The sequence below is a fragment of the Myxine glutinosa genome, chromosome 2 (assembly GCF_964187855.1).
Source record: "Myxine glutinosa chromosome 2, kmMyxGlut1.1, whole genome shotgun sequence".
NCBI classification, from domain to species: Eukaryota; Metazoa; Chordata; class Myxini; order Myxiniformes; family Myxinidae; genus Myxine; species Myxine glutinosa.
In genome coordinates this window covers 235,845,751-235,871,875 of record NC_136262.1, presented here as the reverse complement: position 1 = coordinate 235,871,875, position 26,125 = coordinate 235,845,751, and the positions used below count along the sequence as shown (strand labels likewise).

Below are 26,125 nucleotides of genomic sequence, written 5' to 3'. Positions count from 1 at the left end.
TTCCTGCTGTGGGACCTCGTGGTGCTTGGAGCGGTGCTTGTGCTTGGAGCGGTGCTCGGTGCTGTGGTGCTGGAGCGACGGACCTCGTGGGTGCATCGGGACCGAACGGAGCCGTGTTGGACGGCAGCCAAAGACAAGACAACAGGACCAGATAAGGCCATTACCCATTTCCCCCAAACATAACGAACGTTTTTCTTTTGGTGATTCTTGGCCATCGTTTGTATTTGAGGTCTGGTGTGTGGGATCCCGATTTAGTTTATTTTATTACAGTCGCGTTCTTTGTATCGGGTTCCGTGGAATAAATCTCTATTTTTGTACATTTTACTTTGGTCGTTCGTTTGAATTAATTTCCCTGCAGGATCGAAGCTGTCGTCATTTCACCAAGGTAAGCTTTTGCCGCAGCCTTCCATTTTCCTTCTTCCTCCCGCGTTTTATAGCTGAATCCGTGTTTGGTCATCGCCTCCATTAAATCCGTTTAGGCCTATCCACAGTCTCTGGTGTTAACCGGAGTCGCACGACAATATATATATATATATATATATATATATATATATATATATATATATATATATATATATATATATATATATATATATATATATATATATATATATATATATATATATATATATATATACAGTATATATATATATATTTATATATTGTTGCGGATCTCAACGTCGGCCTTTCCCCTTACCAAGGGGGGATTAGTCCCCTTGTCTTTTACTAGCCGACATGATCCGGGGCTATGACATTCCTTCCGGTCAGCGTTGGGTAGGGTCGTAGGCCGAATTCCTAATACCTAATTACCAACGCCTTCCAGGAAGCAAGGAAATAACCCCGCCCGAATCATGGTTGTAGTGGAAACGCTGAGCGATAGCGAGCCGTGATCCGAGCTGTTACAGGAACTAAACCCGATCTGAGCGGTTCCGAATCGTGCCACGCTTACCCAATGGAGGAAAGGACTGATACGGTCGAATCAGGAAAGACAGGAAGAACAGATTGGTTTATTTACACTTTGTACAGGAAGGAGAAGAAGAACACACAGTGAAGCTTATACAGTCTTAACTTATCTCTGGACAAATGGGCCCGTCACACACACACACTCACACGGGGATGTAGATGAACAGGTCGATGGTCCAGGGATGATGGTGTCCAGGCAGTTTCCTCCGGTCCCCGACTCGTACTGTGAAGCAGATGGTCCGAGCGGCAGAAGCCCCCCGCGGGTCGTTTACACCGAGCGGACAGTTACAGGGCGAAAGGCACGGCTGGCTGGCGGTTACTGGCGACCACGGTCACGTACTTATTAAATGCACTCATGCCATATGCGCTCCCAATACCGCTCAAAAGGGGCTCCCTAATAGTTAGGCAGTTAAGAGGAAGCATCGTTCATTTTTTCAGGAAAGCACCAAATTTGGCACAGATGTAGTATGGACCTATACAATTGTTTTCCTGAGGGGCGCCCAAAAATTCAGAAAATTCAAAAAATCCAAAACAATGTCCTGGATGCCGTGAAAAAGGGGAGAAAACGGGTATTGATTCGAACTGTAGATTCTGATATTGTGGTCTTGGCAATAGCACACTACTTTACCTACCAGTCACATGGTGTGGAGGAACTCTGGATTGCCATTGGCACTGGTAAAAGCTACCGCTACCTTGCCATCCATAAAATTGCCACCGGCCTTGGCCACAGGAAGTCCGAGTCTTTGCCATTATTTCATGCCTTCACTGGCTGCGACACAGTCATTTTTTGCCCAAATTGGGAAAAAGACAGCCTGGAAGGCTTGGGGACCTTTCATGCTCTCGCTTGTAGGCCATCTGTGGACGCTATTACTATGGAACTACAGAGCATAGAAAGATATGTTGCCATCCTCTATGACCGGACTACCGAGATAAAGACAGTGAATGACATGCGCCGACACTTGTTCACGAAGAAGGCAAGAACAATTGATCACATTCCCCCAACAGCAGACGCCTTCGAACAACACCTAAAACGTGCATGTTTTCAGGCTGGACACGTATGGAGTCAGGCACTTGTGCCCTACCCAGAACTTCCATCACCAGCTGATTGGGGCTGGATGAAAACAGGGACTTCTTGGACACCAATTTGGACCACAATACCACTGATACAGGAGGCATGTTCAGAGCTTACAAGCTGCCATTGTAAGTCGGCCTGTAAAGGCAACTGTAAATGCTCCAGGGCAAATCTGCCCTGCACATCACTGTGTGACTGCGATGGACAGTGCTTGTAGTACTACGCGTCTGTGCGAGAGCCTCCACCTTTCAAGTGCCCACAATATTTTAAGTTAAAACTGCAACTGTGTGTAACTTTGATTAATTAATACCATTCCATTGTTATCAGAGACCAATAAAACAATGTGTATCACTTGGAATTGAAATTTTACCTAAAATACTATGAGAGATTCAAGGAAAATGGAAACACCATGGTGGCCATCTTGAAATTAAAGATGATGGATGCCAATCTTTATGCAATTGATCCCATTGGATTCAGAGACCATGAAAACATGGGGTAAGACACTGGAACTGTGGTGTTATCGCTCATAGTATAGAGGTTATTGAGGGAAATAGGTCACAGAGGGCGGACATGTTGAAAATCAATATGGCGGCCACCAGAGGTTCTGAATTTTTGGGCGCCCCTCAGGAAAACAATTGTATAGGTCCACACTACATCTGTGCCAAATTTGGTGCTTTCCTGAAAAAAATGAACGATACGCCCTATTTTTCGGTCTTAACTGCGTAAGTATAATGCAAGTTCAATAGCCTACGTGCTCTTTCAAAGCGCATATCCGCTGCAGTCCTCTTCCAATGCGCGCTGTTGCATCAATTCTGGACAGTCCTTGACCAAGCCAACCTTCCCCAGCGAGTCCTTCTGGTAAAGCGCAATTCCTTCAAGTCCTTTTACAACGAGTGCAGTTGCGTCAGTCCTCTTACAAAGCCCCTCGCTCATCAGTCCTGTACAAGGGCTTTGTGCGCGCGTTTATATAGCGCCGCCCAGCGAACCCTCGCAAACTTGCCAGCCGCGCCCTTACCACGCCCCTCAAGCCCTTTCACCCGAGCCCTGGTTGGTTGTTGGCTCTTACCGTCTCGCTGCCGCTCCCCGATCTCAACGCCGGCTCCACCCTCTCTCAGGCCTACTTCGTGGCATTTGGCTCGTTTCGAGCGAAAACCCTTGCCAGCAGCGACGCTGCTGGCAAAGGAGGTGGATTAGCCGAATCAGGGCGCGGGATGGATGCTGCCCAACGAGGTAGATTTGGAGGGTGGGGGCAAAATGAACGGGACCTAAAGCTTATTTCTTTTACACAACGCAGGTATCACTAATGGAAATGGCCTTATCCTACACACATACTATGACATAACTAATGTTCTAAGGTGGCCTACGTGTTGCTTGTGGACTAACTATGGGGGCAAACCTTTAACCTTTAATGATCAATATGTACACTTCTCAGAACCGCAACAATATATAATGTATGTATGTATGTATATATATATATATATATATATATATATATATATATATATATATATATATATATATATATATATATATACACACATACATATGTATATATACATGTGTATGTGTATATATATAGATATATATATATATATATTGTTGCGGATCTGCCGCCAGCCTTCTCCCCTTACCAAGGGGGGATTAGTCCCCTCGTCCTTGACAGGCCTGGCGGGACCCGGGACCTATGACGTCCCTTCCGGACAGCGCGAAATAGGGTATTAGGACCAAATTCGCTATTACCTAAATACTCACGCTGCCCTGGAAGCGAGGAAATAAGCCCCGCACGAACCACGTGTGTTGGTGAGACGCCGAGCGGTTACATACACGTGATTCGCACTATTATGATGGTGGAACCCGAATCAAGTGAAGTGAAGCTAGTGAATCTCCTGCGATGAAGCTATCTCTGAGGGCCTTTCACTCACTCACCGCAGGCAGGTAGGTGGTCTTTCTGTCTTCTACAGACTCCTCTCCGGCCTTGCTCCCCCAGCTCTCTCTGTGCTCTGTCCCCCAAATATTCCTACAGGTCGCACAAGATCTGCCAGCAACCCTCTGATGGTTAAACTGCCGAAATCTCGGCTCTCTGCTCATCTTCACTCTTTCATTCCACTTTTCTCCCGCCTCTGGAACAAACTCCCACGCTCCCTTCAATCCCACTTCTCCCTCCAGGTCTTTAAAACAGCTGTTCACCACCATCGCTTATCTTCCCCCATCCAAAACCTTGATCTTTTCTACCCCCACTAATTCACCCCAGATCCACCTTGTTTGAACTTCTTTCCTGGAAGTCCTGGCAGTGTCCATATGTTTTATACCTCTCCCACCCCCCACCCCTTCCCATGCCTCCCCCCCAAATCCCTCTCCCTCCCACAGATCTCTCAATGTCTCGATGTCTCTCGGTCCCTGCTCTCAAATGTTGTGTTTGTGTCCTTCCCCCTCACTCCCCATCTTGTCTACCGCTCCCGATGTTATATGTTTTATGTGTCGGTTTGTCTTTCTGTGTGATTAATGTTCGATGTTGTATACCAAAAAAAAGTGGTTCTTCTTCGTACCATGCTTAGTCAATGGCGAAATCGCAAAAACGATCGAATTGGGAAGCAAAGGAATAACAGGTTTAATTATTATTATTTACAATGTACAATGGTTCAAGAGCCGAGACACAGAGCAAATCCTTAAAAACAGTCTTACTTAATACCCAAGGACACGGGCCCGTCTCACACACACACTCACACGGGGATTGCAGATGGCAGGACGATGTTCACCAGCGCGTCCAGGGATGGCTTCCGTGCAGCTCTCTCTCTCCGGTCCCCGACATGTCCCTTGGAGTAGGTGAAGGCAGGAGCTCTCCGCGTGTTGTCTAAACGGAGCGAGTTATCACGGGGCGAATTGGTAGGGAGCGGACTTCGACGCGGCTGGCGGTTATTCACTTGCGGCTATGGCCGCGCGGGTGAAAAGCGCAATAAGCGTTACCGGCGCGTCTGGCTGCACCCGTGTACTTGGCACAGTTCAACGCCTCTTCTTCTCTCTCTCTCTCTCTCTCTGCGCAAGTCCTTAAACAACGTGCGTATCCTCCGCAAGTTCTCCAAACAAACGCGCTTATCTTGCGAGTCCAAATCCTTTCTCCTCTGCGAGTCCTGGCGTGCGGGTCCTTTCACAACGAGTCCTTTTATCTCTCTCTCTCTCTCCTCTGAGAGTCCTTTCGAGGGCTTTGCGCAGCGCGTTATATAGGCATGCCCCACGAACCTTCTCGAACTCACCAGACGCGCCTCACCACGCCCTCTCACGCCATGCCGCTAGAGGTGGCTCTTTCCGTCTCCGGCTCCCCGACCTCAATGCCGGCCCCACCCTTTTTAGGCCTACCTCGTGTTACTTGACTAGTGGGCAGCCAATGCTTAACAAACTGGATCGAGGCTAGGGTGGCTGGGAAATCGGTGGCAAGTAAAGCCTATTTTCCTGTCTTTACACAACGCAGGCACTAAGAGGGGAAATGGCCTATTCTTACACATACTAAGACATAACTATACTACAAATGGGCCTATGTTGCTCGTGTGACTAACTATGGGGGGCAAACCTTTAACCTTTAATGCCTTCAATGTGCCAATCTCAAAACCGCAGCAATATATATATATATATATATATATATATATATATATATATATATATATTGTTACGGAATCCGGGGGACGGCACTCCCGTTAGCAAGGGGGGGTTAATCCCCTTGTCCTGTTAATCTGGCCGTCTCCGCCGGTCCTGGTACTTGTAGCGCTCCTTTGCGAGGTGGGATTGATCAGGGTTATTGGTCAAGGTGTTCTCCCGAATACCTTCACCAATCCCTCCGCAAAACAGGGAGACAAGTACCGCTCAAAACCACGGACAAGATGGTATTTGCCGAGCGGGTTAGCAGTCCGCGGTTCGAGCCGTTAGCAAAGACTAACCCGATTATAAAGCGTTGGCCAAAATCGCGCCACAGGAACTCAATGGGGAAATCTCTAAAGCGATCGGATGAGAAAGAAGTAACGAAAGGGAAGAAAGAACAGATATTTATTAACTACTATTTACACAAACCAAAAAAGAGAATAAACGAAGGTCATTTACAGAAGGAGCAGATACACAGTGCAATCCTTAGCTTAGACAGTCTTACTTAAACCCAGACAGGACAACACAAACAGACTCACACGAATAGGGAATTGCAGGTAGGATTGGCTGGAGGGATGACGTTCGATCCCGTACAGGACGGCAGGGTTGATGCGAGCGGCCGCCGACTCTCCGCGCTCGGGTCCACACAGCAAGGTGTTCTTGAAGCAGCACGTCAGAGCTGCACGTGGCTGGGGGCTGTTTTAAGCAGCGTCCCTCCTCTCGCTCGTACCTCTCGCAAGCGCCTTCCTCCTCAGAACCCAACTGGGTCAATGCCCCTCCCTCCACGTATCTCTCAGTGCGTGCTCCCTCACTCATCTGCATAAGCAGTCCCTCATCCACCCTTTTATGGCCCTCCCCGAGATCAAGCAGCGGGCTACAAGGGCACGCCTACTGGGTCGCTCACCGCAGTGCCGATTGGTTGGTACGGGCTCTTCCCGGCTCCACCCACGATGACGAGGGGTGGGCAACGCCCTTCTTCTCCGAGCTGACTACGCCGTAATGGAGGTGAATGCTGTTGGAAATGTAGGCAAAGCTGCTGGCAATGTAGTTTCGGGGCTATCGAAAAGGGGATCTATCTTATTTGATTTGGTGCAACGTAAGATCGACTGGTGGGAACATAGCCTTAACTAGAACACAGAATAACGATATAACTATAGAGAGGTTCTGTGATTGGCTACGTGCTTGTACATGGACTAACTAAGGTGCACTCATTTCAATTAACAGCCAATAAAGGGGAAATGTACACAGGGGTTATTTATAAGGGATTTTAATACTAAATTTGATAAAGTGAAGGTTCTAAAAACTGCAACAATATATATACAGACTTGGCATTTAATATGGAATTTTTTTTTTTCTTGACTTGGGTTTACTTTCTTAACTCAGTATATCAATCTGGTGAGTTTCTTTTACACATTGGTGACTTATTTGTTAAAAGAACCATGTCACTGATTGTCTGTCACAGCAAGAAGTCAACAACAGGATTATATCACAGGTGGCGTTGCAAAATGTATGGACATGTGCATTTGATGATTGGCTTCACAGTCAGGTATACAAGGGTTGTTGCGTTCTGTATTAGTGGAAAACAACTGCTGCACGTCTCCAAAAGTTATTGCCGCTTCCTCTGGAGATGGTCCGTCAATGCTGTTTGTCATGGAGTGGTGGCTTTACAAAATTACGGCATGAAGCAGCATGCTATTGATCGGCAGTATGGCATCGCTCAAGGTCAGGTGTCAAAGATCCTGAAACGAAATGCTCAGAGGGGTGTCCCTACTCCAATACCGAGGCCAGGACGTCCCCGCAGAACCACAAGGAGGGATGCTCGCCAGCTGCACCGGTTAGTCCGCAATGGCCGTACCAAGTCAGCTAATCGGCTTAGGGCTGAGTGGCAGCAACTGACAAATGTGCCTGTATCCAGAAGGCTAGTCAACCAACGACTGGTTCAAGCAGGCTATAGTGCCAGGCGTCCCCTGAGAAAGCCACACCTGACCAGACAACACCGCCAGCGCCGATTGCAGTGGGCCAGAGAGCACCGTCAATGGCAGCCAGGACACTGGAATCACGTGATCTTCAGTGACGAGTCTAGATTTCTGGTCTATCGTCAAGATGGCCGCGTCCGAGTGTGCAGACAAGTGCATGAAGCCTACAACAAAGATTGTATAGTGCCAAGAGTCCAAGCTGGAGGTGGTGGGGTGACCGTTTGGGCTGCTTTTCATGCAGGGGGCAAAACTGACCTGGTTGTTCTGAATGGAAACCTGAACCAGTTCAAGTACAGGGCCATTCTGGAAGAAACATTGCTTCCATTTGCTCGTGCAGCCTTTCGAGGAAACTTTGTCTTCCAAGATGACAATGCACGGCCTCATCGTGCTCGCATGATCCAACACTTTCTTGCTGACCGTAGTGTAGAGCATATGGAGTGGCCTGCCGTGTCCCCGGATATGAATCCGATAGAGAACTTGTGGGCAGAATTAACGCGTCAAATCCACCACTTGGACCAGCAGCCGACCTCTGTGCATGAATTGCAGCAGGCTATTGTCACTGCATGGCAAGCGATTCCTGTCCAAACCTTGGCAAACCTCGTGAACAGCATGCCTCAACGTGTACGTGCTCTCCTCAATGCTCGTGGGGGTTACACGAAGTACTGAACTGTAATTTTACTGTCCGTAATTCCAGTCGTAATTTAACTTTTGTTTTTGTTAAAAAAAAAATTGGCTATTGTGCAAAATAAAGAGATACTTCTGGAAAACGTACAGAAGTTTAACACAGTACTGTCCATGAATTGAGTTCGATATCAGTTTACATCACTTTCAAGGATCAATTTATTTGTTTCAAAATGTCAAATGTGGTGTTTGTTTCTTTTAAAGGTCACATTAACAAAATCTAGAAAGAATTCAACATAATTCCAATGAACTTTTGGTTCTAAGACATTTTGAAAAGTAAGTTCACTCCCACAAAAACAAGTACAAAAAGTTTTAATTAAAACAAAACCCGCGTCGATGTTACACAATGCCTAGATGCAGCTGTGCCTATAATGTCGATGTTATAGGCACAGGACATTCCTATTGATTCGATTACTTGATGTTATTTTTGTGCAAAGTGAAAATATATCTCGGCAATTTCCCATGTGTGGCGACGAATTTTTAATATATCTCGGCATTTTCCCGTCTGTTATTTCAGGCAGTGTATGACTGACCATTGCGCGATTTAAAAAAAAAAAATCTCGGCAATTTCCCGTGTGTGGCGACACGTGAACGAAGCTATGCTCCTCTCTCCACATTATTGTGACGACGTATAAATTAAATATTTCATCGTGACAATTGTCATCAAATGGACGAATTTTTAATATATCTCGGCATTTTCCCGTCTGTTATTTCAGGCGGTGTATGACTGACCTTGCCGCAATTTAAACAAAATATATATATATCTCGGCATTTTCCTGTCTGTTATTTCGGGCGGTGTATGACTGACCATGCCGCAATTTAAAAAAAAAATATCTCAATGGACTTGAAGTTACAGGCCTTTGAGAATTCATTTCGTTCTATAAAGGGCAACTTTCATCGGATTTTCTTCGTTTTTTTTCAACCGAGTCTAAAACTATGTTAGCGACTGTGAAAAATGAAATGATATATCGAATTTGATTTGAAATAAAACTGTGAGAGAGGAAGACACCACGGGCCTACAAAACAGGCCTCAAAGCTATGCGAGTTAATAAAATGGTGGATATTTGTTTATATGAAGCCTCTTCCAGAATGGGTGGAGCTATGGTTCCCAGAATGGGTGGAGCTTTGAGGTTTTGTCTTCTCTGCAACAAGCAGAAGAAGAAGAAGAACAACAACAACAACAGCAGAGGGGCACTCTATGACCAGCGTCTGCGACGCGGCTAAAATATTCCATATTAAATGCCAAGTCTGTATATGTATATATATATATATTATATATATATATATATATATATATATATATATATATATATATATATATATATATATAATCATATACATTATATATATAATCATATACTAGTGGAGTATGCTTCCATCTTGAAAGCAATAACTACGTATGTACATAATAAGTCGAAGCTTTATGATTATCGGCAAGCATCAACGACCTCCTGCTATTTTTTTTATTTTTTTATTTTTTAAAGAATGACATGTTTACGTTTCCTCCATAAATTTTCATTGAGCGTTTTATTTATTGGAGGGTTATTTGCAATTGATACCTTTATAGAAATTACAATGTTTAAATGCGAGAACTCAATTGAGGTTTGTTTTTTTTTGACAGACACTTTACTTAAACGATTTTTTAACTTAAATATTAATTTATGGATGCTTTTTCCATTTTACTTTCTGGACGTTATTGTCATGTTTATTTCACAGTTCACAATTGTAGAAATTACAATTTTCAAATGCTAGATATTGATTGTTTTTTTTTTAACAGACCAGTTTACGTTTTTTTGAGTATATTTTCATTTATGGGCTCTTCTTTTTCCTTTTTTTTTTTTTTTAACTACAAGATCGAGGCTCGTGGAAGAGCTAACATTAATCACACAAAAAAAAAACGGACACATAAAACATATAATAGGGGGAGCGGTAGACAAGATGGGGAGAGAGGGGGAAGTACACAAGCACAACATTTGAGAGCAGGGACATCGGGAGATCTGTGGGAGGGAGAGGGCTTGGGGGGAGGAGGCGAAGGAAAGGGGGGGGGGCGGTGGGAGAAGTATAAAACACATTGACACTGCAAGGACTTCCAGGAAAGAAGTTGGAATTTCAAAAAAGTGGATCTGGGGTGAATTAACGGGGGTAGAAAAGATCAAGGTTTTGGATGGGGGAAGATAAGTTCTTTCTGACGGTTCTGTGATTTTACTAGGTGTACCGGCTTCGATGTCTGGTGGCACACACACCTTCTGCTGTCTACAACATCTGGAAGGTACCAAACATTAATATCAGTCTAGTCTGTGAGTCAGTGGTTAGAAGGAGCTATATATATATACAGACTTGGCATTTAATATGGAATATTTTTTTTGTGGGGGTGAACTTACTTTTCAAGATGACTTAGAACCAAAAGTTCATTAGAATTATGTTGAAATTAAACTAGATTTTGTTAATGTGACCTTTAAAAGAAACAAAAACCACATTTGACATTTTGAAGTAAATAAATTGATCCTTGAAAGTGATGTAAACTGATATCGAACTCAATTCACGGACAGTACTGTGTTAAACTTCTGTACGTTTTCCAGAAGTATCTCCATTTTGCACATTAGCCAAATTTGTTTTCAACAAAAACAAAAGTTAAATTATGACTGGGATTACGGACAGTAAAATTACAGTTCAGTACTTCGTGTAACCCCCACGAGCATTCAGGAGAGCACGTACACATCGAGGCATGCTGTTCACGAGATTTGCCAAGGTTAGGACAGGAATCGCTTGCCATGCAGTGACAATAGCCTGCTGCAATTCACGCACAGAGGTAGGCTGCTGGTCCAAGTTGTCGATTTGACGCGTTAATTATGCCCACAAGTTCTCTATCGGATTCATATCTGGGGACATGGCAGGCTACTCCATATGCTCTACACCACGGTCAGCAAGAATGTGTTGGATCATGCGAGCACGATGAGGCCATGCATTGTCATCTTGGAAGACAAAGTTTCCTCGAAAGGCTGCACGAGCAAATGGAAGCAATGTTTCTTCCAGAATGGCCCTGTACTTGAACTGGTTCAGGTTTCCATTCAGAACAACCAGGTCAGTTTTGCCCTCTGTATGAAAAGCAGCCCAAACGGTCACCCCACCACCTCCAGCTTGGACTCTTGGCACTATACAATCTTCGCTGTAGGCTTCATGAACTTGGCTGCGCACTCGGACATGGCCATCTTGACGATAGACCAGAAATCAAGACTCGTCACTGAAGATCACGTGATTCCAGTGTCCTGGCTGCCATTGACGGTGCTCTCTGGCCCACTGCAATCGGCGCTGGCGGTGTTGTCTTTTCAGGAGTGGCTTTCTCAGGGGATGCCTGGCACGATAGCCTGCTTGAACCAGTCGTTGGTTGACTAGCCTTCTGGATACAGGCACATTTGTCAGTTGCTGCCACTCAGCCCTAAGCCGATCAGCTGATTTGGTACGGCCATTGCGGACTAACCGGTGCAGCTGGCAATCCTCCCTCCTTGTGGTTCTGCGGGGACGTCCTGGCCTCGATATTGGAGTAGGGACACCCCTCTGAGCATTTCGTTTCGGGATCTTTGACACCTGACCTTGAGTGATGCCATACTGCCGAGCAATAGCACGCTGTTTTAAGCCGAAATTTCGTAAAGCCACCACTCCATGACAAACAGCATTGGCGAGTTGACAGACCATCTCCAGAGGAAGCGGCAATAACTTTTGTAGACGTGCAGCATTTGTTTTCCACTAATACAGAACGCAACAACCCTTATATACCCGATTGTGAAGCCAATCGTCAAATGTACCAGTCCGTACATTTTGTCATGCCACCTGTGATATAATCCTGTTATTGACTTCTTGCTGCGACAGACAATCAGTGACATGGTTCTTTTAACAAAGAAATCACCGAAGCGTAAAAGAAACTCACCAGATTGATATACTGAGTTCAGGAAGTAAACCCAAGTCAAGTAAAAAAAAATATTCCATATTAAATGCCAGGTCTGTATGTATATGTATATACAGTGTATATATATATATATATATATATATATATATATATATATATATATATATATATATATATATATATATATGTATATATATATATATATATATATATGTATATATATATATATATATATATATATATATGTATATATATATATATATATATATATGTATATATATATATATATATATATATATATATATATATATATATATATATATATATATATATGTAAATATATATATATATATATATATATTTATATACATATATACATATATTGTGGCGGGCACAACTATCAATAATCCCACGCACCAGTGGGTGGCGTGAGCGGCCAGGCGTGGAAATGGAATACCTGCCCCGCCCTTCGGCCGACCGACCACGCCCGGGGGAAAGGCGTGGCCTCGGGACATATACACGGGCTCGAAGCTCGAGCCCGCCCAGTGCTGATATGCGAGCTTGTAATAAAGACTCTTGTTTGTATCCACGTGTTGTGGCCTACCTCTCTGGCAATCGAGTCGTGTGTGCACAGCACCACACTGGTGACCCCAATTGGTTCAGCCGTTACTGACCCCCGAACGCGCCATGGCTACCAACACCGTCGCAATCAAACTCCCGGAGTTTTGGGAAGCGCAAGCCGACGTTTGTTTTGTGCAAGCCGAAGCTCAATTACAACTCCGGGGCATCACGGCGGACGAGACCCGGTACTACCACGTGGTCGCCGCCCTCGGGCCCGGCACTGCCGCCCGCGTCGTGTCCATCCTTCGGCGCCCGCCGGGCAACCACAAGTACGAGGCGCTCAAACGTCTCCTCCTCGCCACGTTCGGGCTCACGGAGGTCGAACGTGCCGACCGCCTCCTGGACCTTCCCGCCCTCGGCGACACACGACCATCCGTCCGGATGGATTTCATGCTGTCCCTGCTTGGAGACCAGTGCCCGGATTTATTGTTCCGTGCACTTTTCCTCCGCCAGCTACCGATACAGGAGCGCCTCGCGCTGGCCGGTTCCAACATCACGGAACCCCGCGCCCTGGCCGGAGAGGCCGACAAGTTTTTCGCGGCCTGCGACATGCGGTCGGTTTACGGTGCTGCCGTAGTGGATCCCGGTGCAGAGGCTACAGCGCCCCCGGCTTCCCTCGTGGCCGCTGCTGCGCCCCGCCCACTACCGCCGCCGCCACCACCACCGCTGCCGGCACGGCCGAAGCGGCCGCCACCACAGCAAACCTGGTGCTACTACCATGCCAGGTTCGGCCGCAAGGCTAAAACGTGCCGTCCGCCGTGTTCTTTTGACGGGTCGGGAAACGACCGGGCCGGCGCTCACTTGCGGCCATGAGCGTCGGCCATTCCAGCAGCCTCCTGTTCATCACGGACACCTCGTCCGGGCGCCGTTTTCTTTGCGACACGGGAGCGCAGGTAAGCGTCCTCCCTGCCTCCGCGTCCGACAAGCAAGCCGCGGGCCGGGGCCCCGCTTTGCTTGCCGCCAACGGTACACCCATCCGCACATTCGGGAAGCGTTGCCTCTCACTGCGGTTCGGAGGGCAGCGCTTTCAATGGACGTTCGTCACCGCCAGCATGCCAATGGCCCTGCTCGGCGCGGACTTCCTATGTGCGCATGGGCTGTTGGTCGACGTTAAGCACAGACATCTCGTCCAGGCCGAAACCTTCAGCTCGCTCGCTTGTTCGCTGAGCGGCTCGTTGAGCAGCTCGCTGAGCGGCTCACCGAGCGGCTTGCCAAGCGGCTTGCTGAAAAGGTTCCGTCCCGGCGAGGTTAGTCTGTACGCTTCCGGCAGCGGACGAGTTTACCCGCCTCCTCGCCAGTTTCCCGGCCCTCACGCGGCCCACCTTTTCAGCGGTGGCCGTCAAACACGGGGTGGAGCACCATATCCCCACGGTCGGGCCACTGGTCTACGCCCAGGCATGCCGCCTCGACCCCACGAAGCTTGCCGTGGTGAAAGCGGAGTTCGCCACGCTGGAGCGGCTGGGTATCGTGCGGCGCTCCAACAGCACATGGGCTTCTCCTCTGCACATTGTGCCAAAGCCCGGCGGCGGATGGCGGCCGTGCGGCGACTACCACCGGCTCAATGATGCCACCACCCCCAACCGCTACTTGGTCCCGCATATCCAAGACTTTTCCGCCCGGTTGGCAAACACGACCGTGTTCTCCAAGGTGGACCTCATCCGGGGCTACCACCAGGTCCCCGTACGACTGGACGATGTCCCAAAGACGGCCGTCATCACCCCTTTCGGCCTCTTTGAGTTCCTGCGGATGCCTTTTGGGTTGAAGAATGCGGCCCAGGCGTTCCAGCGGCTCATGGACAGCATCTTGCGCGACTTACCTTTCATCTATGTCTACCTGGACGACATCCTAGTCGCGAGCGCGTCCCGGGAGGAGCACCTGCTCCACCTCCGCACGCTTTTCGAATGCCTGGGCCAGCATGGCCTGATCGTCAACCCCGCAAAGTGCCGTTTCGGCGTCGCCGCCATCGACTTCTTGGGGCACCGCATCACCAGGCACGGGGCCGTCCCTTTACCGGCTAAGGTGGAGGCCGTCAGGAGTTTTCCGCGCCCCAGCACGATCAAGGGGCTCCAGGAATTCCTGGGCATGGTCAATTTTTACCACCGCTTCATGCCCCGCGTCGCCCAGCTCCTCCGCCCCCTGCACGAGGCCCTCCGGGGAAAGCCAGGCAAAGGTGACATCGGCCAACGGAGCCGATGGCCACGGCGTTTGCGGGCGCAAAGCTGGCCTTGGCCAACGCCACCATGCTGGCGCACCCGGCGCCCGATGCCCGATGCACCGATCGCCCTCACCACCGACGCGTCTGACTACGCGGTGGGCGCGGTGCACGAGCAGTGGGTGCGTGGTGCTTGGCAGCCCCTGGCGTTTTTTAGCTGGCAACTTCGTGCGCACGAACGCCGCTACAGCACCTTCGACCGCGAGCTGCTCGGACTCCACCTGGCGGTCCGACACTTCTGCCATCTGCTTGAGGGCCGCCCGTTCACAGCTTTCGTTTATCACAAGCCCCTTGTGTTCGCGATGGCCAAGGTCGCCGAGCCATGGTCGGCCCGGCAGCAACGTCACCTCTCTGCCGTGTCCGAGTACACGACGGACATCCGTCACATCACGGGTAAAGACAACCCGGTGGCGGATTGCCTTTCCCGGTCCGTCACGCACGCGGTCCACCTCGGGATCGACTATGCCCTGATGGCGGAGGACCAGACCGCCAACCCCGGCGTCCAACCCCGGCGTATATATATATACGTATATATATATATATATATATACTCTCAACATCAAAAGAAACATCAAATCTTTAGGACACTCATTGAAATCCTCCATGCAAAAAAATGAAAAATATTTGAACACAGAGGTAAAGTTCAGCGATCTTTACAAAACACGTCAATAAATAAACAAGAGGTTGCCTCAATCACAAAAAAACAAAAAGCATGAACATTACAAGGGGTTGTGTAACAAAAGTCACAGCATTGCAACACAAAGGCACACACCTGAATACAGTCAAGACAAAATGACAACAACGAAATGCATTTTCAAAGGCCTGTAACATAAACACCATTGAGACTCGCGGCTCATATATCTTACACCGCCCAAATAGCACAGACAGGAAATTGCCGAGATTTATGAAGAATTCGTGGCGGACGTTTCCATCGTCACGATTAAATGTTTCACTTATACGTAGTCAATAATGTGGGGAGAGGGGCGAAGCCTCATTCACGTATCGCCAAAGACGGAAAATTGCCGAGATATATAATCGCGGCTTTTCGTGGCACAATATACCTTACACCGCCCAAGTAGCACAGCCAGGAAATTGCTGAGATATTTCTGCGTTCTTATTTGATAAGTTATGTGCACATACACTTTAAATAAGTTTATTTGAAATCTTTAATTTTAAAAATGTCATTTACTTACCATTTGATGATTACGTGGCGACACTTCCTCTCCTCTTCCTCTTGGGGATCGTGAAAATTCATACGTTGTATGGAAACTCCCATTCCCGAAATGAACGAGACGGTCGATGAACGGCTTGATGAACGTCAACACAGACTAAAATTGTTATTCACTAAAAATGTCACGTGTGTTTCACTAAAAAATTGAAAGGATCGAAACCTCGATGAAAAACGGTGCCCAACTGATGATCCGGGCAGTTGAAAAATTCAGTCAATTGCTTATAGGTTCAGGTTATAACTTCAAATATAATAGATTCCACAAGTACTTACTAGTTCATAACATATGTGTATGTGTGTTTGTTTATGTCCGTTTATATGTACATGTGTATGTATATATGTATGTATGTGCTTATATAGATATATATGTATATATGATGTGTGTATATGTGTGTACGTATATGTGTGTGTGCGTGTGTACGAGTGTGAGTGTGTGTGTGTGTGTGTGTGTGTGTGTGTGTGTGTGTGTGTGTGTGTGTGTGTGTGTGTGTGTGTGTGTGTGTGAGTGAGAGAGAGAGACACACACACCCACTCCCCTGTGGGTGATCCACTCCCCGGTGCAGTGTGCGTGATGTGAGAGGGATGGGGGCGGGGAGGGAGAGGATTTGAGCTCTTGAAGTCACATTTTAGATGAGATGTAAATACACATTTCAAACTGTATTTTCCATGTGCACGCACATGCATTCACATGTTATCAGAAGTAAATACATTGTGCAGATGACATCATTTGTGGATCTGATAAATTGCCAGTAACCAGATTGTAAAACTGAATGTGCAGGTGCAGCACGTGCAATAATCTAATTCAAGATGTCCAAATGTCACACACGTCCATGTCCATGGGATTCCCACGGGTGACACCACTTGTATATTATATATTAATAATAAATAAAAAAAAGCTAAGCAGTTGCATAGGCTCCATGTATTGGGCAAGACTTTTTTTTTTGTTTGTACTAAGTCGAGGCTCGTGTGAGAGCTAACACATAGAACAAACTAGAACGGCACTCAGTGGAGAGCATACCTCCACATGGTGAACAGTTTACGTTTTGTATCTCAGAGTAGAACAGAAAATCACAATACAAAATCGCATTTTATCAAAATCCAAATCACAGGAATCACCATAGGTCCAGTCTTTCATATCCTGATCTACCCCTCGTTTTTGGAAATATATCTCAATGGTGAAGAATCACTGAAAAAATTCTACTCGATGGATCCAAATCCAGATCTTCACCAAAATTGAATCGATTCTTCCTTGTCACACACACAACCTGTCCAACAAGTTTCGTCCAAATCCATCCATAACCTTTTGAGATATCCTGCTATATGTTGGTGTTGTAAATCAATACTCAGACCTCTTTCAAGTAATGAGGTTTTATTGAACTATATCTCCACTCATCCTACAACACAAAATAATGCGCAATCATTAGTACTACAAAGGAGGCAATCAAAACAAACCTCCAAGCCCCCCGCCTTTTGGCCTATGTTGAGAAAAGCCTATGTTGTTGACCTTTTGTTGACCTTCTGGCCTATGTTGATCTCTAAAATATTTGGTGGTTGAATTCAGTTAGCTGATATGTAAATCCTATTCAGATTTCAAGTCAATTGGATGAAAATTGAGGATTTTAGAAATTTGAAAAAACGTTGTTGACCTTTTGGCCTATGTTGATCTCAAAAACAGTTGGTGGTTGAATTTAGTTCGCTGATATGCAAATCCTATTCAGATTTCAAGTCAATCGGAGGAAAATTGAGGATTTTGGAAATTCGAAAAGGTTGTTGACCTTTTGGCCTATGTTGATCTCCAAAATAGTTGGTAGTTGAATTCAGTCAGCTGATATGTTAATTCTATTCAAATTTCAAGTCAATCGGATGAAAATTGAGGAGTTTAGAAATTTGAAAAAAGTGGTTGAACTTTGGCCATGTTGACCTTTTGACCTTTTGGTTTCAAAATGTATAGGATTTTGTCGGACCACAAACGCTACCATTTGATGAAGTTTCGTCAACATCGGTTTAAAAGTGTGACCTGTAAGGAAGTGTAAGTGAGTGGACAGACACAAACACACAAACCGGAGTGATCAACATATTTGTCAAAAAAAATTTTTTGACCAAGTAACAAACAGACAAACGGACAGACATACGGACAGACAGGGGTGAAAACATAACCTCCATTCACCTTTGGTGGCAGAGGTAATAATAAAGGGAGTGGGGGGCAAGAGGTGAAGAGAGAGGGAAGCACAACAGTCGGGAACAGGGATATCAGGAGTTCTGTGGAAGTGAGAGGGCAGGGGCGTCGTGCATGGGATAACCAAGATCGACACTCCACGAAATGGACAAAATATTGGACACTACAAGGACGTTCAGGAAAGAAAATGACATTTGAAGGAGGTGGATTTGGGGTGGATTAATGGAGGTAGAAAAGATCAAGGTTTTGGATGGGAAAAGATATGACATGGTGGTGAACAGCTGTTTTGAAGACCTGTTGAGAGGAGAGGGATTGAAGAGAGTGTAGAATTTGGCTAAATTCGGACGGAATTTGGCAGAGGTAGTGTATGTGACAAGACGAAATGATTAGATTTTGGTGAAGATTCGGACCTGGATCTGGTTCGTAGAATTGTTTAAGTGATTCTTCACCATTGGGAGATGGGGCTAAAACCGATACATGGTACGATAACGCAAAAAGTTATGGCTATATATATATATACCTGCCTGTGGTATCTATATAGATAGAAACTTGATTAGAGTCCACCTGTGGCCAATTCAATTGATTGGACATGATTTAAAAAGAAACATACCTTTCTATACAAGGTCCCACAGTTGACAGTGCATGTCAGAGAAGAAACTCTACCAGGGAGTCCAAGGAACTGTCTGTAGAACTCCAAGATAGACTTGTGAGGAGGCATATATCTAGGGAAGGGTATAAAACAATTTCTAGAGTGTTGAAAGTTCCTAACAGTGAGCTCCATCATTAGGAAATGGAAAAAATACGGAACTACCCAGACTCTTCCTAGAGCGGGTCGTCCGACCAAATTGAACAACCGGGCAAGAAGGACCTTGGTCAGGGAGGTTACCAATAACCCAATGATCACTCTGATAGAACTATAGAGTTATTTGGCTGAGATGGGAGAACCTTCCAGAAGGACAACAGTCTCTGCAGCACTTCACAAATCTAGGCTTTATGGGAGTGTTGCCAGACAGAAGCTACTCCTGAGAAAAAGGCACATGACATTACACCTGGAGTTTGCAAAAAGGCATGAGAAAGACTCGGAGAGCATGAGGCAATATATTATGTGGTCTGCTGAGATGAAAATTGAACTCTTTGGCCTGAATGTAAAGCGCTGTGTCTGGCGGAAACCAAGCACAGACCACCACCAATCTAACACCATCCAAACCATGAAGCATGCTATGGAGATGCTTTTCAGCAGCAGGGACTGGGAGACTTGTAAAGATAGAGGGAACAATGAATGGAGCCAAATACAGGCAAATCCTTGAGGAGAACCTGCTTCGGAGTGCAAAAGACCTTAGACTGCGGAAAATATTTACCTTCCTACAGGGCAGTGACCCCACACAGCCAAAACAACACTAGAATGGCTTCATAGCAAGAACGTGAAAGTCCTAGAGTGGCCCAGCCAAAGCCCAGACTTGAATCCCATTGAGAATCTGTGGAAAGACTTGAAGATTTCTGTTCACTGATGCTCCCCATCCAACTTGACGGAGCTTGAACAAATCTGCAAGGAAGAATGGGAGAAACTACCAAAATCCAGATGTGCAAAGCTGATACAGACTTACCCAAGAAGACTCAAAGCTGTAATCACTGTCAAAGGTGCTTCTACGAAGTAAATGACTTGGGGTTGAATACTTAAGTAAATTAGATATTTCTGTATTTATTTATTTTTTTAACTATTTTGTAAAATATTCCAAAAAAAAATCCACTTTGACAATTTGGGGTATTATGTGTTGATCAGTGCCAAAATAATTTTACGTAATCCATTTTAAATTCAGGCTGTAACAACAAAATGTGAAAAAGTCGAGGGCTGTGAATACTTTCTGAAGGCGCACTGCCATTTGTAGTGAAATGCTACACATTGTCACTGCGATTCATTGTCATACAAGCACACAGAAAGCGTCACACCTGCAAAAGGACTACAAAAGTATAGGTGGTGATATCATTGTTGTATGGTGAATAATAAGCTGCCTTGGCAGGAGATATCACATGAGAAGTTTATAAAAATCAAAGTCTGAGCTTATGAGGGCTACTTCTTGTGGCAGATTGCATTCCAACTTCATGTTTCAGCAGGAGCTGTTTGCAAAACTCTGAGGAGTAGACGCAAAGTGGGTGCTGTTGACAATAGAACCAGCTGAGGAGGAAAGCCCAAGCTCTCCAAAAGTTATGTTAAGTACCTCAGGGTATTTTCTGTACATGATCGACGATGATCCATTAGAGATCTTGTGAATGACCTAGCTTAAAGTATGGGTGTTAACGTTTCTTAAAGAACAGCAAGAAAAACATTGGCACAAAGTGGTCTCAATGGATGTGTAGCTGCCTGAAAACGTCTTCACACTTTGTCTCTTATCAGCAAAATCTTTATTACCCTGCGCTCGCGAAGCGAAAAGCACGGTGAAGCAATCGGGGGTGTACGTGTGCCGTATGTGTGCCATACGTGTGCCGTGTCTGCATTTTAAAAATTCATTTTCTCGGCAACCGTTGGTCCGATTGACATTAACTTTTACCGTAGGAGCACCTCTGCCTGTAGATTATTTTGCTGAAAATTATGACGTCATAGGTCACGTGGTACAGACATCTCCCAAACTGCTTAATGGAAAAAATTGAAACATGGCTCATTGTCAAGTACACCCCATGGGGAATACGATATGTTAATGATGATGTCATAGGTGCCTCCATTATGACGTCATAATTCGACAAGTACAACGCTTGATCTGATCAGTATGAAAAAAAACTTTCCTCTGCAACTGTTAGTTGGATGAACAGTTCGGTGAACAGTTCGATGAACACGAAATTTTCAGAATATGAGCAGCTACTCCTGTATAATTGTGATAATGATAATTATGATGTCATAGGTCACGTGGTACAGGCGCCATCTTGGAAAAATCGAAAAACGTTGCACCTCTACATCTCCGAAACTGCTCCATGGAAAAAATTGAAACATGGCTCCTTGTTAAGCACTCCCCTTGGAGAATAAGATATGTTACTGATGATGTCATTGGTGCTGTAATTATGACATCATAATTCGACAGGGACAACACTTAGCCTGATCAGTTTGAAGTTTATTGAGCATAATCTTTGCAACAACTATATTAGAGAATATAAATTTATGATTTAATTGCTCACGTGGGCTGGCGGCCATATTGGATGAAAGAAAAAAAAACGTTTTTTTCCACCAAGTTGACTCGCACCAAGTTGACTGCGCAGGGTAAGTATTCGATGAATACCATCTAGTTTGAAATGGGATCGTCATGTAGGAAACATACCCTGAGATACTTAAAATCGCTTTTGGTGAGGTTGGCCTTTTGTCCTCGATTGCTTTTGTCAACAGTACTAGTTTAACACGTCCTCCTCCAAGCCCTGCATGCAGCTCATGGTGAAGCGAAGTCGGGGTTGAAGTCTGACTCTCCGGAGTTGTCTTCATTAGGTAAGACGCTTGTCATGTGATGTTTCCATCCCAGAAATCAAACTACAAATATATCACTGCCTATACTTTTATAGTCGTTCTGCAGGTGTGGCACTTTCTCATTGCATGCATGAAAACCACCGTTGCGAACGAGAACGGCACTCAGTAGTGAGCATGCTGTCGTGCGGACACTCTCAGTTATCACAGAGCATCCACGGATGGATTCGAGCTTACTTGGAGGCGTTTCCAATTCAATGGCGGATCGACACACGAGCCGGGGGATTGGGGGAGGATGCCGCGCTTACCTGTCGGCCCTGCGCAGTCTTCACCTGAAAATTAATAAATCATGAATGAACACGGAATTTATGGTACAAAAACAAATATTTATTAAACGGAACCGAGAAGAAGAAACGCGACGATAAAACCTAAACCCCTCTAATGGAGCACTCCCACACTTCACTTCAAATACACGGACGAAGGAATATTCAAACAAGAAGACGTCATGCGGAGCACGATACTTGCAAAATCCGCCCCCCCCCCCCCACCCCCAATAAAAAAAAATTCCATTGATACAGCAAATTATCCATTTCATCAAGATTAAAATTGACAATCTTGATCAAAGCTCGGGTCAATAGGAAGAAAAGTGATGATTTTTCAGTTGAAAAATGATGATTTTGTAAGGTTGACCTTTGACCTTTTACCTCAAAAATAGTTAGTTTCTCCATTTAGTGACTCAATGTGCAAATGCTGTTCAATTTTCAAGTCAATCGGATGAAAATTGAGGATTTTAAAAACTTGGCCTATGTTGACCTCAAAATACTTGGTGGTTGAATTCAGTGACCAGATATGCAAGTCCTTTACAAATTTCAAGTCAATCGGATGAAAATGGAGGATTTTAGAAATTTGGCCTATTTTGACCTTTTGGCCTATGTTGACCTCAAATATACTTGGTGGTTGAATTCAGTGACCAGATCTGCAAGTCGTCTTCAAATTTAAAGTCAATCGGATGAAAATTGACGATTTTAGAAATTTGGCAAAGTTGATGACCTTTGGCCTATGTTGACCTTTTGACCCCAAAAACAATAGACTTCTCAATTGGGACGACCTATACAACTTGGTGAAGTTTCGTGATGATCGGTGTAGAATTGTGACCTGCAGGCCGGTGACAAACAGACAGACAAACAAGCAGACAAACAGACAGACAGAACCACAAACGCAACCGACCAATATATTTTGCAAGTAATAAAATAATCGTCGTGTTGTGTTCTGTGGTGCGTCTTATCTGTCTGGATGTGTGATGTCGGTCAGGCTCCAAACTCGTGTCCGGACGTGACTCCGTGCTTGGCGGGAAGGAGGCCTCAGTCCGCTTCGTTTGCGCGCTCCGCTAATCAGCGCACGCAGCCCGGCAGGCCCCGCTCGCACGATCGTCGCTCCACCGTCTCTCCAACGTCCACCACACGAAGGTCCAAATGGGAACGAGAAGCAAGGGCAGAAGAGAGGTCCACATGGGGAGGAAGCCAAAACGAGAAGGCCAAGGGAAGAGAGAGATCTGGGCAGGATCAGTCCAAGAACGAGAAGGGCAAAATGTCGGTTTGCCAGTGGTTTTATCGATCGTCTTCTGACGTCACTCTCTATCTCCCCCAACCAGTGCGTCGTTTCTTGGTGGTCTTTCGCGCCTTCTCACATCATCGGCCCTTGTCCTTCAATCAGCGACCTCCTTCTAGGTCGTGGTTTTGCGCCTTCCGCACTGATTGGCCGTGGTGTCATCGGTTGGTGGCCAATCAGCGTGTCGCTCCTTCACCTTCCTTACCCCCAATCAAGGGGAAGCTTTTTGTCCCTTCCCCGACCAATCACACGTCCTTCCCTGCTCTGCCAATCGGTGGCCTGCTCTTTGCTTGCCTCTCCCCTGGCCAATCATGTGTTCTCCCTGGACGTGGCTCTCAGCCTGCCTGGTCAATGTGTGTTGCTATGCCAGCTGGTGATGTGGTTGGCTGCGGCCCCATCGGCGGTGCCCAAACGGAACAAGTGCGACATAGCTGACGAATGTCCTCCATAGAGTAGGGCAAATTACGACTGCGCACATAATGAGCTAAACGCGTCACACCGGGATGGCACAATGTGTCATGAAGAATGCGCAGGTCCTCAAAAGAGGTGAGACTTGCACACACCGCTGACCGTGATAATGCATTTGCTACGAGGTTATCCCGCCCTGGGTGATACCTGATGGTGTAGCAAAAATCGTTTAAGTCAATCCTCCAGCGAGTGATTTTCTCATTCTTAATGCGCTGAGCATGGCGTGTGTCATACATAAAAGCAACACTTTGTTGATCAGTAATGATCTCAAAACATTTGCCAAGCAAATATGGCCGCCAGCGCCTGATAGACTCAACGATGGCGTAGGCTTCCTTTTCAACAGACGAGTGTCTTCTTTCCGCGGAGGAGAGCGTCCTTGGAAAGAAGGCCACAGGTCGCCCCCCTTGAGAGAGTGTGGCAGCTATTGCGTGATCCGATGCATCGCTTTCCAAAACAAAGGACTTGTTTTCATCAATAGACGACACAGCGGCACCAGCTATGTCAGACTTCAGGCCTTGGAAGGCGGCCTTAGCAGCGTGACACATGGGGAACTCTTTGCAATCCACAAGTGGATGAAGCTTCTCAGAAAAAATTTGAACCCACTTTGAATAATGAGCAAAAAGCCCAAGAGCACGCTTCAAAGAAGCACGATCGTGTGGCGGGGCCATGTCGAGCAAGGGTCGCAGTTGCTTGTCTGGAGTGATAGTGCCGTGGGTCACGGTGTATCCCAGGAGATCTATCGTTCGAGTGGAATAGCGACATTTAGCCTCGTTCATAGCCAGACGATACTTGTGCGCAACCTCGAGGAAGCGCTTCAGGTTAGCATCATGATGTGCTTGATTGTACCCACAAACTGTGAGATTATCCAGGTAAACAAAGACATCGGTTAAGCTCTCCTTAACAAAGATGTCGTCCATGGCCCTTTGGAAGCAGGCACCCCATTGGTGACCCCAAAAGGCAGAGGGGTGAACTGGTACAACCTCTGTCCGGATTCAAACCCGGTGTAGATGCGATCTGCCTCAGAGATTGGAATCTGATGATACGCGCTGCGGAGATCTAAAGTACTGTATACCGAGTACTGTGCCACCTGTCTAACCGGAGAATCCATTCCCGGGAGTGGGAAGGCGTCCAATTGTGTAAACCGATTAATCATCTGCGAATAGTCGATTACCGTGCGTTTGCGGTGCGTTTCGGTCTGAATCCCCAAAACTTGGGCCCTCCAAGGCGATCGACTAGGTTCGATTATGCCATCCTTTAATAGCCGCACAGTCTCCTCGGCAATGAATTGCGTGTCAGCCCATGAATAGCGTCGCAATTTAACGGCAACCGGTGTACAGTCAGTAGTCATATTGGGAAATAGCGACAGTGGTTCAATTTCCATCCCTGCCAGAGCACACACAGCAAGAGTATCAGCACCCCCAAATTCCATTTCCAAACGTCCATGACGACGGAGAAAATTTTGTCCTAGCAACACTTCTGCACATAATGCTGGTAAGACCATTAAGTGCACATCCAGAAGCATTCGGCCATTAGTCACAAGCTTCAGTCGGCATTCCCCTCAAGTGCGTAGCCATAGCCCTTGGGAAGCCATAAAAATTCTGCGTGTTGTCCCGAGAATCGACCAGCCATGCTTCTGAACGAGTCGTAAATCGACATAGCTATCAGTAGAACCCATGTCGATTAAGGCATTTGCGTTCTGCCCTTCAATCATAAGTGGAATAACAGCGCTGGACAGTCCAGGTGGCCCTGTAGTCATCGAGTCGTCCAGAGGGGGCGTTCGAGCTACGCGTGTGGACCCGATGCCAGCTGGCGTCAATCATGAAGCCAAAGCCGACCGTGCCCTGGGCGATGAAAGGATCCCAGTCAAGGGTGTCCGAGCTGAGCGTGGCGCTGATTGTCTCGTCGGCGTGTTGATCCTAGTCAAGGTCGTGCGAGCTGCGCGGGGCCCGCACGGGGAGGTGATCCCAATCAAGGCCGCGATCAAGGCTGATTGTCTCTCGGGCAGAGAGAGAATCACAGACAAAGTCGAGCGAGTTCGCCGGCCCCGTGACGAGCGACAAACCTTTGCAAAATGTCCCTTTTGAGAACACGAATGACACGTCGCTTCTTTTGCCGGACAAACTGACCTTGCATGATCCCGGTTC

The 26,125-nt window shown here is 46.3% G+C and overlaps 1 protein-coding gene across 1 annotated transcript in view; it reads left to right on the top strand.

Moving 5' to 3' along the window:
* LOC137422138 (insulin gene enhancer protein ISL-2B-like) overlaps window positions 1-26,125 on the top strand; it is a 46,853-nt gene that overhangs the window by 10,938 nt on the left and 9,790 nt on the right. The window contains exon 6 of the mRNA XM_078772707.1: window positions 7,610-7,663. Coding sequence (XP_078628833.1) covers window positions 7,610-7,663 — 54 coding nt within the window. The remainder of the gene's footprint in view (window positions 1-7,609; window positions 7,664-26,125) is intronic.